This window comes from Lissotriton vulgaris, chromosome 1_1, assembly GCF_964263255.1.
Source record: "Lissotriton vulgaris chromosome 1_1, aLisVul1.2, whole genome shotgun sequence".
NCBI classification, from domain to species: Eukaryota; Metazoa; Chordata; class Amphibia; order Caudata; family Salamandridae; genus Lissotriton; species Lissotriton vulgaris.
The window spans coordinates 1,764,257,980-1,764,270,338 of NC_141685.1; the positions used below are offsets into that span (position 1 = coordinate 1,764,257,980).

Consider the following 12,359-nt stretch of genomic DNA (forward strand, 5'->3'; position numbering starts at 1 on the left):
GCAGGGTGCTTGGTTCTAAATGTGAGGGTGCCCCTGCATAAGCAGGACACCCCTACAGCCAACGGAGTCCATTCTCCCAGGTTGTAAGTGAAGCAGCCATATACCATATAGAGGGGCACCGCATAGTTACGCGATGACCATCTCAAAATTGGCTGAAACAAATCCTATCATGTTTATTATCAAACATGTTGGAATCATACCCCCACACCGTAAATGGTGTGGGAGTATGATTCCAAGCGTTGGAAGAGTCCTCTGTTAGGCTCTCAGTGTTCCCGGTACCAGTCCTCTAGACCCGGACAGCAAAACATGGCTGCTGCCCTCCTGCTGTGGAGCCAAGCTCGAGCAGGGGAAGGCAGAACAATAAGTATCCTGTCACAGGGAGGTGTGACCACCTCCCAGACGGGATTTAGTGTATTGGGGTCGGGTGGGTGCGTTTGCCAGCACCACTCAATCTGCTTGAAGGGCACATTTGGTACCTCCATGCATAGTCCAGTTCAAACCAGCTCTGGGAGCCATTGGCTCCTGCTCTGGCGTGAAACTGGACAAAGGACATGGGAGTGACCTACCCCCTGTCCAAACCCTTCCCTGGGAGAGTCCCCTGAATCGTCCCAACCCTTTCCTTGTGGTACTTAAGGACTTACCTGGGTGTAGGTCCCTAGATTTGTCGTGGACATGATTAAATTCAGACACCACTTCAACTTCTACCATCTGGGCACTTTGTTTGGGCTCGACTTCGTGTCCCTTCCAGTCTGCTGCATCGTCTGTGTCTGTGCACCATACGGGAACCTTCCAAGGCCTGTGGGCATCCAAAACACCTGAAGGAATCTCCCTTGGAGTGAAGAAGTCACTTCCCTGCATCTGCAGACACCACTACTAAGCTGGCCGGTGTGCTGATCCTGAGCTCCCACAGACTCCAAAAGGCTCAGCAACACAGGTAGTAGCTCTCCACAGCTCTCAATTCCGCACTGCCCTCTCACCAAGTTTGAGGCCAGTATCCCTCGTAGGAGCCGCAGAAACCGAACCCCTGTGCACTGCGTCAACTTGCTGTTGCACAGGCTTGTTGGCTTCCTTACACTAAGTTCTTTGGCTCCAAGTAGCCCCAACCTCAAGCATCTCCAGTGACCAGAATCTTTCTCGACACCGCATTGTGGCCTGCATCTTTTGGTGAGCTGCTTGAGGTCCTCTTGTGACTCCAGTGCCTCCGGCCTTTGGGTTCTGTTGAGGGTCACCTTTGTTTCTTTTGGGCTCCCCTGATTGCTCAGGGCCTGCCTGACTCCCCTGCTTATGGTGAGTCCCCTGGACCTTGCTGGTCCTGACATTGCACCTTCTTTGACTTCTACGTTGTTTGCAGTTGCCAAGGCTTGTTGGTGCAACTGACAGACACCAACCCCTCAGCTCTCGGCATCCGACATGGGACAGCTTGTGCACGGCTCCTGGTCTTCTTCCGCATCGCCTGGTACTCGCAGCTGCAGAGTCAAGGTCACCGTCAACTCTCCTGCAACTCCCGACATCAGTGGGCATTCATCTTCGAGGTCTCCAGGTCACTCCTGAGTGACATAGACTCTGTCCCCTCTGCTTGCAGGTACTCTTCAACTTGATTCCACCTTTGGATTCCACCAGACACTTTCTCCTTCTCCAGCAGTGGCATTTTTCTGAAGTCCTCCATTAGGTTCGGCTGCGGCTCCCGACACCACTTCACACATATGCACCCGGCTTCCTTGGTGTAGGTAACGTGGGTATTAGGCTATCCACTGGGGGGGTGGCTCTCCAACCTTCTGTCTTCCACGGGGTTCCTTCAGGATCCATTGGGAAGGGTCCTTAATCTTTAAAATTGAAACCTTGACTTACACGTTGATTTGTACGGAGGACGAGGTTGTGTTCCCACACTGCACACGATCTCCATGGGGTTCCTAGTCACTCACCTTGGGTGGTTCCTTGGGTCCCCAGCACTTCTAAGTCCTCTGGACATTGTCTTGGCACGAGTCGTGGTTCTTATACCACTTTCTTAGTATATGATTTGGTCCCCCCCTGGGGTCCACTGTGTATTCTTTACTATTCATGTGATTTCTATGCAAAGCATTGTGTGCATTGTGCATATCTCCGAGTAGGAGATATCTGTATGTGTTAAAGTGTGTTATATAATAAATACATATTTTCATAAATACATGGAGTGGTTCTTTTTAATTCCATCTATACCTATACGATTGCATTCTGGTAAAACAAGCTGCTTTACACTCCTTCTGGACTAAGCCTGAAGGCTGCTCCCCACAGCTACCACTTAGAGAGCTTTCTAAGGTTGTCTAAGACCTCTTACATCAGGATAAGGGTTGTCTGGACTGGTACAGGGTGTCCACACACATCAGTATACATCATATGCCAGGCCAGCCTCTCACATGCTGGGAATAGCATTCCCAGCATGTGAGCAGCGCTGGGATTGGGAGCCGGAACCCTGCACAGTGTGCAGCAGGCTCCTGACAAGGACGCGAGGATCGGCAGCAAGGCGGCAGCCATCGGAGCAGGTAAGTTTTATATTCTTTATTTATGCTTTTTTTTTATTACCCCCTCCCCCTGCCTCACCACTTCGCATTACGAGTGGCCGCTACTGCTCCTAGGCCTGCTAGGCAAAGGGATGCCAAGATTTTGAGCAGGGATTCATGCCCCTCGCCTCTCTCATGCTCTTCATGGGTTCCTGAAGGCGGATGAACAGAAGTCAGACAAGTCTTAGGCAATGGCTCAAAATCTCGCCAGACATCCGGCACACGCGTAAGTGAAGGGCAAAGCACTTGGTAGGTTGCTGCCCTGTCAGCACAGGAATGAATAACCCCACCCATGTTAACTTCTGTCCTCACCCCCCATGAAAGCACACTACTTTTTCTTATATCCAAGAGACCCTTGCTCTTTCTAAATTACAGGAGGGGTCATCTTCCTGCCCTTTTAGAATTTCTTCCCAGACAATTTCCATTTTCAGCATTTACAGAGAAGTACATTTAAGGAAAAACAAAATGAGACACTGTGGTGAAAGAAAAAGTAAACGGTTTGCACTATTTTTGCTAGAGCAGAAGCATGGCATGGATTTGGGGGTTGTAGTTTTGTTCAATCATAGCCCAGGTCCTCCTTGATCTGTGAGCCTTGCAAAACTCATCTGTTAGGTATATCTCCAAAAGATAACTATCATTTTGATATGCTCTGCCTCATCCTTTCACACTCTGTCCACTACCCCTCTATCCATCTAATAAGCCAGTTCTCTCCTCCAGCAAGAGACCTTTGATCCAAAAACAACATTAGCCAAGCAGGTGTAATTTCCTGTTTTAGATAACTCCTAATTCAGCCTCTCTGAATTCTGTGCGCAGAAGATTGAGTCTGCTGAACACAGAGGCTTAAGCCTGACCTTGGGGAGAGGAGCTTTTGTCTCACTCCTGTACTGCATTGTAGATTTTATATAGTGCTTCATAACACATCACGAGCGCCAAAGCGCATTATCGAATGGGGACACACTACACCACGGGAGTGCCTGGTTGACAGTGTAATAATGCATTTGTTGTAATCATGAGTAGGGTGTAAGACAACAGAGCTGTCGGTCAGGTCTTGCAAGTAAAGTGTAAAGGCAGCAATGCAATCGCTTAGGTCACACAGGTCATGCAGGTAGGGTGTAAAGGCAGCAGAGCTATTGCAATGGCCATGCCTTCAGTGCAGGACCAGGCATGAACTGTGCATTTACGACAAGCAGGAAACTACCTGGCTGGGAGGTAGAAAAGGGCTACTCAGAGTCAGCGGGCGGGGCTCTCCTGGCAGACACACAGTGACCCAGATAGCGGCTTTCTCAGTGACTAACGAGCTAGTAATCGCGGCCTGGGCAGAGACGTTTTCAGGGGCGGCTCTAGGCTCATGGCGGCCCTGGGCAGGGAGCGTAGGTAGGAGGCCCCGGAAGAGGGGCTCCGGGCGGGGCGGAGCACGGATGCCAGTGAAGAGGGGGGGAGGGGGTCAGGGTGTTTGGAAGTGGAACAGAGCCGGAGGCCGCCAAATCCCTGCCAGGGGCCACCACGTAAATATGTATCCATCCTCAGAGGATTATTATATTAAGGCTATATATTGGCGTGGTGGCCCTTGGGTTTTGGTGGCCCTGTGCAAGTGCACAGCTTGCACCTGCCTAAGGCTGCCCCTGACGTTTTAATGCATGGGCCCCTTCCAGGGGGCCCCTGGTAGAGCCAGCTCTGCTCTGCAGAGTCTTGCCATGATTACCATGAATAATTCTTAAACAGATTTTTTAACATACAGTTTTCCTTTAATTTAATTTTATCATAGGTGATGTGTGAGAGTTGCAGACATTTTGCAGAAAAAGGTTGTGTTTGTGTTCCATGCAACATCCATAAAATAGTTTATTTTAGATCACAACAGAACCCGACATTAGAGAAATGGAGGGTATCACAGAGAAAATTTGTATAAATGTTAGTGGTTGCTACTGTTTTACCATATGGAGAACACAAGTCACTGTCCCTGAATATCAGATGTAAATACATTTAGAATTGTAGCAGTGCGCCTGTGCATAGAGAACATGAACGAGCTGGAACTGAGTCATTAATTCTGAGCTGTTCCTAACTGGGCCCCCAAAATACGTTTGACCCTAGGCCCCCGAAGTCTTCAAGCTGTCCCTGGGCCCGTGCCCTCGTGTCGATGCTTCTGTCACTGGTCAATGACAGCAGACAGCGCCTACGCCGGCTTGCTTGTACATCACGTGTTCAAGAGTCGTGCTGCAGAGCGGCCGCCATGGGTCCGCCCTGGAACGTCTCTGGATTTTACAAATGGGAGACGCATAGTAAAGCGCTATTTATAGGCCTGTGAAACGATGAGCCAAGAATGACGCCGCGCTCTATGAGAGCAATAAAGAGGACGCAACATGAACACTCGCTGGGCCCTCTGTCTCCACGTGACATCATGTGCCTGACTCCCGCTGACTGCCTAAAAGTGTGACGCGTGTTGAAAGTTAGGAGCTGCACTTCCGTGCGGTAGATTACTTTACTTAACGACGCACTCCACGAATAGTGTGAAAAGTCAAGACTGTGTGACTTCTAGCGACAAAGGGTTCCCACTATGGGGTCACTCAATACACTACACAACCATGCAACCGTTTGTGGGCCATACATAAGGAACGGTGAGGTGATCCCACGGAAGCCATGTGTTCGAGCTCCGCTTCCGTGTCGTTGCTATAGTAACAAACCACCGCCCACTGTATCTGTTCGGAAAGTTTCTAGATGACACCCAGGCTCGTGCCTTCTGCCCAGTGCTGAAGGTGGAGCAACCTAGTGCTACTATCAAGCCTACTCACACAGACACTGCTCTCCTTAGGACCTTATTGAAGAAATGATCTCATCAATAGAGGAATGGCCACGACTGCACGCCTCCATCCTACATGGGACAGCTGGGTAGTCACAAGCTAGCAAAACTCCTCAAAGGTTGAAATCTGTGCAAGGCAGTTCCATCTCATCATACACGAGTGGGTGCAAGCAAGGGCCAGCCAATATGAAATGCACCCAGCAGTATGAAAAACACCCATGAGGGTATAAAACAGGTGACATTGCATGGTAGCACATGTAACCCATAGCGCTCTAAAGCCGCAAGCCTGGCAGCAATCTCTACATTGTGCATTGGAATGTAGCACTAGCTGCAGGATACTCCTTTGGGAGCTAGTTTTGTTGCGCTTTATAAGAATCTGTAACATAACTTTTAAAAGTGGTCGTCATTATTGAAACTGATCAAAGTCTTAATGCTTATTTTCCTTCACATTGTATTTAAACCCTGCAATTTCCACACACAAAGATAATGGCAGAAACAAGAGGCGCAAATAGATAAGAAAAGGCAACCCATAATGAGTTAACAGGAGATGTTGCTACTAATTAATTGAAAGGTACTCATCACATCCATCTCAGGTGGATGAAAGGCTGAGGTCCGACTAAGATTTATAAAAAATAAGACCCACAGTTTGTACACAATGCTCTGCATGTGGTACATTAACCCACTGAGTTATCTTGCTAGTGATTAATGCAGTCTCGGATGCCGGTTTATAGGGCCAAGTTTTCCACAGTGGATATATGGACACTCACAAGCAGATATCAGTTCCTTACACTTCATGGCCAACAAATGCATCACAATATCAGTCGCACGTGAAGAGAAATTCAACTAGGATACAGGCATTTACATACTTTTGTGCTGCCGTTTATATGGTATGAAGTATTGGTATGGAGGTATGAATGATATTATTATACTTAGTAGTGCTATTAACACTAGTAGTGGTGCTAGAGTTATCATCATACGTTGAAACATATAGCATGAGCTATTTAATCTATTGTGGAAAATCATTTTCTTGATTTGCTGTTGTTTTGCTATCTTGAAAGTTTCAGCTCCTCCCCAACAACTCTATTGTAATACAGACGGTGCTAACAGTCTCTGAATTAGTCATAATCAGCATTCATCACTAGATGGAAACTGCACATCAACAGTAGGCCACACAGCCCTATATATGTGCATGTAACATAGCCCAAGCTGGCAGCTTTATGATACCCACTCCCTCGGATGTTGGACGCTGAATGCAAGGTCAGGCGACCACTCTGGCTGCACCAGCTAAACTAAATGCAAGACGTGTGGCTCGTCCACCTGCTGTAGGACCTTAGACAGGGACCACCAACAGGATCTTCTAAAGCCCATCAAACTTCAAAAATGAGCCTTCAACCCAGATTCTAAATGTGGGGCAGCTCATCTCAAAATCTATCCACCTGCTAATCCCTCAGTATTAATTTCTCCTGAGGCTCAGCCGGGAGTAGATGCTTGCTTAACAACTTTCTGAATCGCTGTCAATTTGCTGCTCGAATTTGCTTATTTGCACACTTAATTATTTTAATAATTGCACGCTGCCAAATCTTTTTTAAATAGTGCTTCTAATTTTTTAGGAACACATCTTACCTTGCCACCTGCATCCTCGATCTCCAGCACTGGTTAGCCGGGCATTGGGATCGCGGGACCGCCATTTTGGGTAGGTCGGGAGGTTAGCAGGCTATGCTTTCTCGTCCCTGACGTTATTTAAACACAGGATGCTGCGAGCGCGCAGAGGACGTGCGCAGCAGGCGCGCCAAAGGCAAGCCCGTCTGCGCCCGTCCGCGATCATACCGTGCTCAGCGCCAGCCATTATGCTCGTGGAGGCCCAGGTAACCGGCAAAAACTATATTATGATGGTCCATTTTCAAAGAAGCTTAACCCTAAAACCAATAATCATGTTTGCTTTGGCATTAATCCTATGAAGCACTCGCCGGGATCGCCGGAGCTCTGCGTATAATGTGGGGTTACAATCCCAAAGTTAATTTTCGATACCATTGAGAGGTCCAGACCTCAGGTAGCAAAAACAGGAAGAGACACGGTTTGGAATATGGTCCTGATGAATGTTAGATCATTGGTCAAACACAGCCTAGAATGTGCTTTATTTTTGGAAGCCGAAAACATTAAAATAGCCTTCATTACTGAATCCTGGATGGATAATGCTTCCGGACCTGACCTTGTCAAGGCGATACCACCGAATTTTGTGTGCCATACCCTGAATAGGCCCAAGGGAAGAGGAGGTGGCTTAGCGGTTATCTACCATTCTTCTCTTTGTGCGTCTTTTAGCCCTGGAGAGGTGGATGGCAACGAGGCTTTGGACTTCTCCTTCCATCTATCTCCCCACTATACCTTTCAAGGGTCACTCATTTACAGACCACCGGGCCCTAGAGGCCGGTTTATTGAGCAGGTGGGCAAACTCATCGAATCGGTTTTCTGTTTAGTTCCTATACCATTCTAGGAGATTTTAACTTCCATTTGGAAGCCTTCCTAGATCCTGACTCAGTTAAACTCCTAGATGTAATGAAATGAAGCAACCTTGAGCGGCTGGTAATGGAGGCGACTCATCAAGCAGGACATACGCTTGATGGCATCTTTTCCAATAACTCGCACCTACTAGTCACCAAGATTGCGGCACTTCCGTGGTCGGACCACAAAGCGGTCTTATTTAATCTCTCCGTTCAAGAGAATCTTTTGCAGAAACCAGCTGTAAAAAAGAAGCTGGCGAAAAGAGCGTGGAACAAAGTGGAGGCCAAGGATCCATGCGAAACCTTAAATAAGACCATGGGGTTGCCTCCCCATAATTTAGAAGATGCCACTCGCCGCTTCTCCAGTTGGTTGGAAACAGCAGGGAATGTATTGGCCCCAATAAAAATGATTTATCCCACCAGACCGCGGCCATCCGCACCTTGGTACTCACAAGCACTCAGGGAACAAAAATTGATATGTAAACACCTGGAAAAAAATGGAGAACAGAATACAAGGATTCCGACAAGAAGTATAAAAGCGCTCTGTTTACATATAAACAGCAAATTAACCAGGCCAAAATTCAATTCTTTGCTATGAAGATTAATAAAGCAAAAAACTCAGCGAGGGAACTGTTTAACACTGTTACCAGCCTGGCTAATCCAGGGACGATCACAGTTATGCCTAGTCAGGAGCTATGTGATAAACTGGCTACATTCTTTTTTGATAAAGTGAATGCTATTTTTTCCACTTTTTTTAACGCTACGCTTAAGAACATTGCAAATCAAACTGTTGATCGACGAACAGAGTTGAAGGCGATACTACACAAGTTTGTTCCTCCAACGGCCATAGAAACTCGCAACCTTCTTAGTCTGGTGAAATCCGGTTCCCCCTCGGATCCTTGCCCGATTGCTTTATTAAAGTTAACGGCTGAGCCAGTAGCTCAAGTTCTTACACCTATTTTCAATTCAATGTATTCAGAGGGACATTTCCCGTTAGATTGGAAAAAAGCTTCCAATCTGCCCCTCCTGAAGAAACCAAATCTGGACTCTAAAGACCCTAACAATTACAGACCTATATGTAGACTCTCGGTCCCTGCTAAAATGATTGAAAAAAACTTAAACACGCAGTTGAGCCAATTTCTCAAGTCCTCTCAAGCACTGGACCACACACAATACGGCTTTCGAGGGGGCCATAGCACGGAAGTTGCACTCTTGAAATCAACAGAAGCAATAAGGACTATTCTTGACCTAGGAGAGAATGCGGCCCTGATCCTGCTAGATATTTCTGCAGCATTTGACACGGTCCATCACGTATTGTTGATGGATCGGCTGCAGGAGATCGGGGTTCAGGGCACAGCCTGGAGACTTTTAATCATTTCTGTCTAACCGGACCCAGCAGGTGGCGATGGGAGAATTTGTATCTAAACCTTTTTCATTACCATGTGGGGTCCCTCAAGGGTCCTCACTGAGTCCGACACTTTTCAATATTTATGCGTCCTCCCTCGCTCCCCTAATTCAGACCTTTGGGTTTAGCCTTACTAGCTATGCTGACGATACCCAAATAGTGGTGTCTCTCCTTCCGGCGGAGTCTAAAAGCACAGCAATACGCTTTAACGACTGCATGAATGCAGTAGGGACTTGGATGACCCAGAACTGCCTCAAGTTAAATTCTAGCAAGACGGAGGTGGTATGTTTTGGGAATGATGCCAACTTCTGGACGCCAGACTGGTGGCCTGATACTCCGGGTCCTCTTCCCGTACCTATCAAGATGGTAAAGAATCTTGGGGTTTGGATAGATCAGAAGCTCAGTTTTAAAGACCAGGTTAATCCTATGCCCTGAGGTCCTGTAAGAAAATTCTGCCTCTGCTCCTGTCCGAATGTCGTAAAAGATTACAGCTCTCACCATGTCGAGGCTAGAATACTGTAACAGTCTGTACTTTACCATTCAGGAAGGTTCATTGCAGAAGTTACAACTCTTACAGAATGCAGCTGCCAGACTGCTGTTGGGCATTCCTAAATATGCTCCAATAGCGGATGAGATTCGAAAATGACACTGGCTTCCACTCAGGAAGCGTACCATGTTCAAGGCGATGTGTTTAGTGCACAAGGCCCTTTACGGAGCAGGCTCGGCTTATCTAAAAGAACGCCTTTATTGGTATACGCCAAGCAGATTATTACGCTCATCAGATGCCAAATTGGTTCATGTCCCATTTGTCAGAAAGGCCACCTGGGGTGGTAAAAGCTTTGTGGCAAATGCAGCCAAAGCATGGAACAAGCTTCCCCATCGGCTCAGAGCTATTTCAAAACTTTTCATCTTTCGAAAGAACTTAAAAACCTGGTTGTTTTCAGAATAGCTAACTAAGTATCTTGCTTGGCTCGGTCCCTCTGGAGAGATTTCACATAGCGCCAGGACACCCATGAGTAACAGCGTGCTCTATAAATGTCATAAATAAATAAATAAATAAATAAATAAATAATTAAATAAATATTACACACTAGGCATGAGAAGCCACCGATGCAAGAAAATATGAGGTGAAAATAAGAGAAGAGGCGTATCATCAACCAACTGCAGAGGATCCCGAACATCTCAAGAAGTGCTTGTCATCAGTGAACCCCAAACCGACAATCCTGGCTCCTCTTCCTCCTCTGTTGGCAAACTAACTACCCCCACTTCAGTTCTTACGGTCAGTTTTTGGTGGAGTGGACAGTTCTCATTTGATTCTTTGACCTGTAGAAAAGAAGGACTGTTGTTAGAGGCAGAGGCCCCTGGGTGTTATATTTACCTGTTGGGAAGACAAACACTGCCCAGTCCAAAGGGTGTGAAGGTGCCAAGCATTGGGTGTTCTGTAGAATTGCCATATATGTTGGTGTACAGACCCCCACACGCGAGCCCAGAATAGCTCTGGCATATGGCAAGGCGTCCCGATGGATAGCTAGGGTGAAAGTCAAGGAATTTACCAGCAGACCCGCCACTTTGAACCTACTGTATTACCAAATCAATGCTCAGATATGTAGCACTCAGCAAAGGCTGAAAGTGGGAAAGCAAACCGGTAATTTGCACTTTCAATCTTTTTTTACGTAAAGATGAAGAGCGGAGGGTGCATTATAACTAAAGTCACGTCTTCACTGCTTAAGCGACTTCATTTTTGGATTGTAATCTCTCTTGTATTTTCACACAATTCCAAGTTTATTCTCACACTTCCCAATATAGTTTGTGGGAATACAATCTCCGTATTTTGTAGTAATTCATCGAGATAGCCACATTATAGAACAGGCATGCAGTTTGGGATACTTTCTTTTATAAAGTTCATTTTTCAGGCAAAAGCAAAGAGAATCTCCCAGTGACTCTGATCCACCGGTGACCTTACCCTGGACTGACCACTTTTTGGTACCCTTTTCTTGGGAATTTCCTACTTCCACTCATTCGATCCCAAAAATCCAAGTCACCGACCGACAATGGCGCAAACTATCCCCGGAAACTTGGGCCACCTCTCTTGCAGAGTCCACCCCTGCGCTCTCATCTGATCCCAATATAGCTGACAGCCAATTCAGCGACTGGATCACTTCCTCTCTGGATACATTGCTTCCGATAACTACCACTCGGAAACAACCTAAAAGGATACCACCAGCTCTATGGTACACTCCCGAGCTTAAAACTCTACGTCAAGAGTGTAAAAAAACCGAACGCTCCTGGAGGCGCGACAAAACAACAACCAACAAGAACCTCTACTCTATTTCTCTCCTGAACTATAAAACTACTATTCAGAAAACCAAAAGCATGTTTTTTCAGGAGAGAATAGAGAAAGCAGGCTGCTCCAGTAAGGAAGCATACTCTATCCTTAAAGAGCTGTCTAAACCCCAAGGACAAGGAACGGGACCCACGGCCGATCCTAAAGCCGTTCTGGAGAAATGCCAGAAACTAGCCAATTTTTTCCACGACAAAATTAGACTAATTCTGGAATCTATCCCCCCCTCCAGCCCTAAAGAAAATATCACTTGTCCACACACCACCACCTGCCTGTCCACGTGGGGCCAGGTCACGGCAGACGAGGTGAGTAATGTGTTCAACTCTATGAAGAGCGGCTCCCCTAGCGACCCTGCTCCCCTTCGTTTCCTTAAAGAGGTAGCCCCTACTATCATCCCTTCCCTTACCCACTTGATTAACACCTCACTCCAACAAGGAACCGTACCCTCAAGCTGGAAGAAGGCGGTGGTAAAAGCCCTGCTGAAGAAGCCTACTCTGGACCCCGAGAATCTGACTAATTATCGACCTATCTCCCTATTGCCGGGAGTGAGCAAGGTCGCAGAAAAACTGGTCAATAGGAGACTTTCTCAGTTCCTAGAGACCAACAATAAATTAAAAAGCTCCCAGACAGGTTTCCGGCCCGGACAGGGCACGGATATCGCCCTCCTGGCAGCTGTAGAGGAGGCAAGAGCACTATTGGATGGGGGAGGATCAGTGGCAGTGATCCTCCTCGACCTTAGTGCAGCGTTCGATACAGTTGACCACCAACTTCTTACCGAAAGACT

The 12,359-nt window shown here is 47.1% G+C and overlaps 1 protein-coding gene across 2 annotated transcripts in view; it reads right to left on the reverse strand.

Moving 5' to 3' along the window:
* The window catches only part of LOC147751179 (uncharacterized protein C3orf20 homolog), a 452,887-nt gene that overhangs the window by 296,946 nt on the left and 143,582 nt on the right, over positions 1-12,359 (reverse strand). For both annotated transcript variants that reach the window (XM_086919068.1, XM_086919069.1), the window contains one exon: positions 10,613-10,762. In XM_086919068.1, the coding sequence (XP_086775194.1) occupies positions 10,613-10,762 (150 nt within the window). The remainder of the gene's footprint in view (positions 1-10,612; positions 10,763-12,359) is intronic.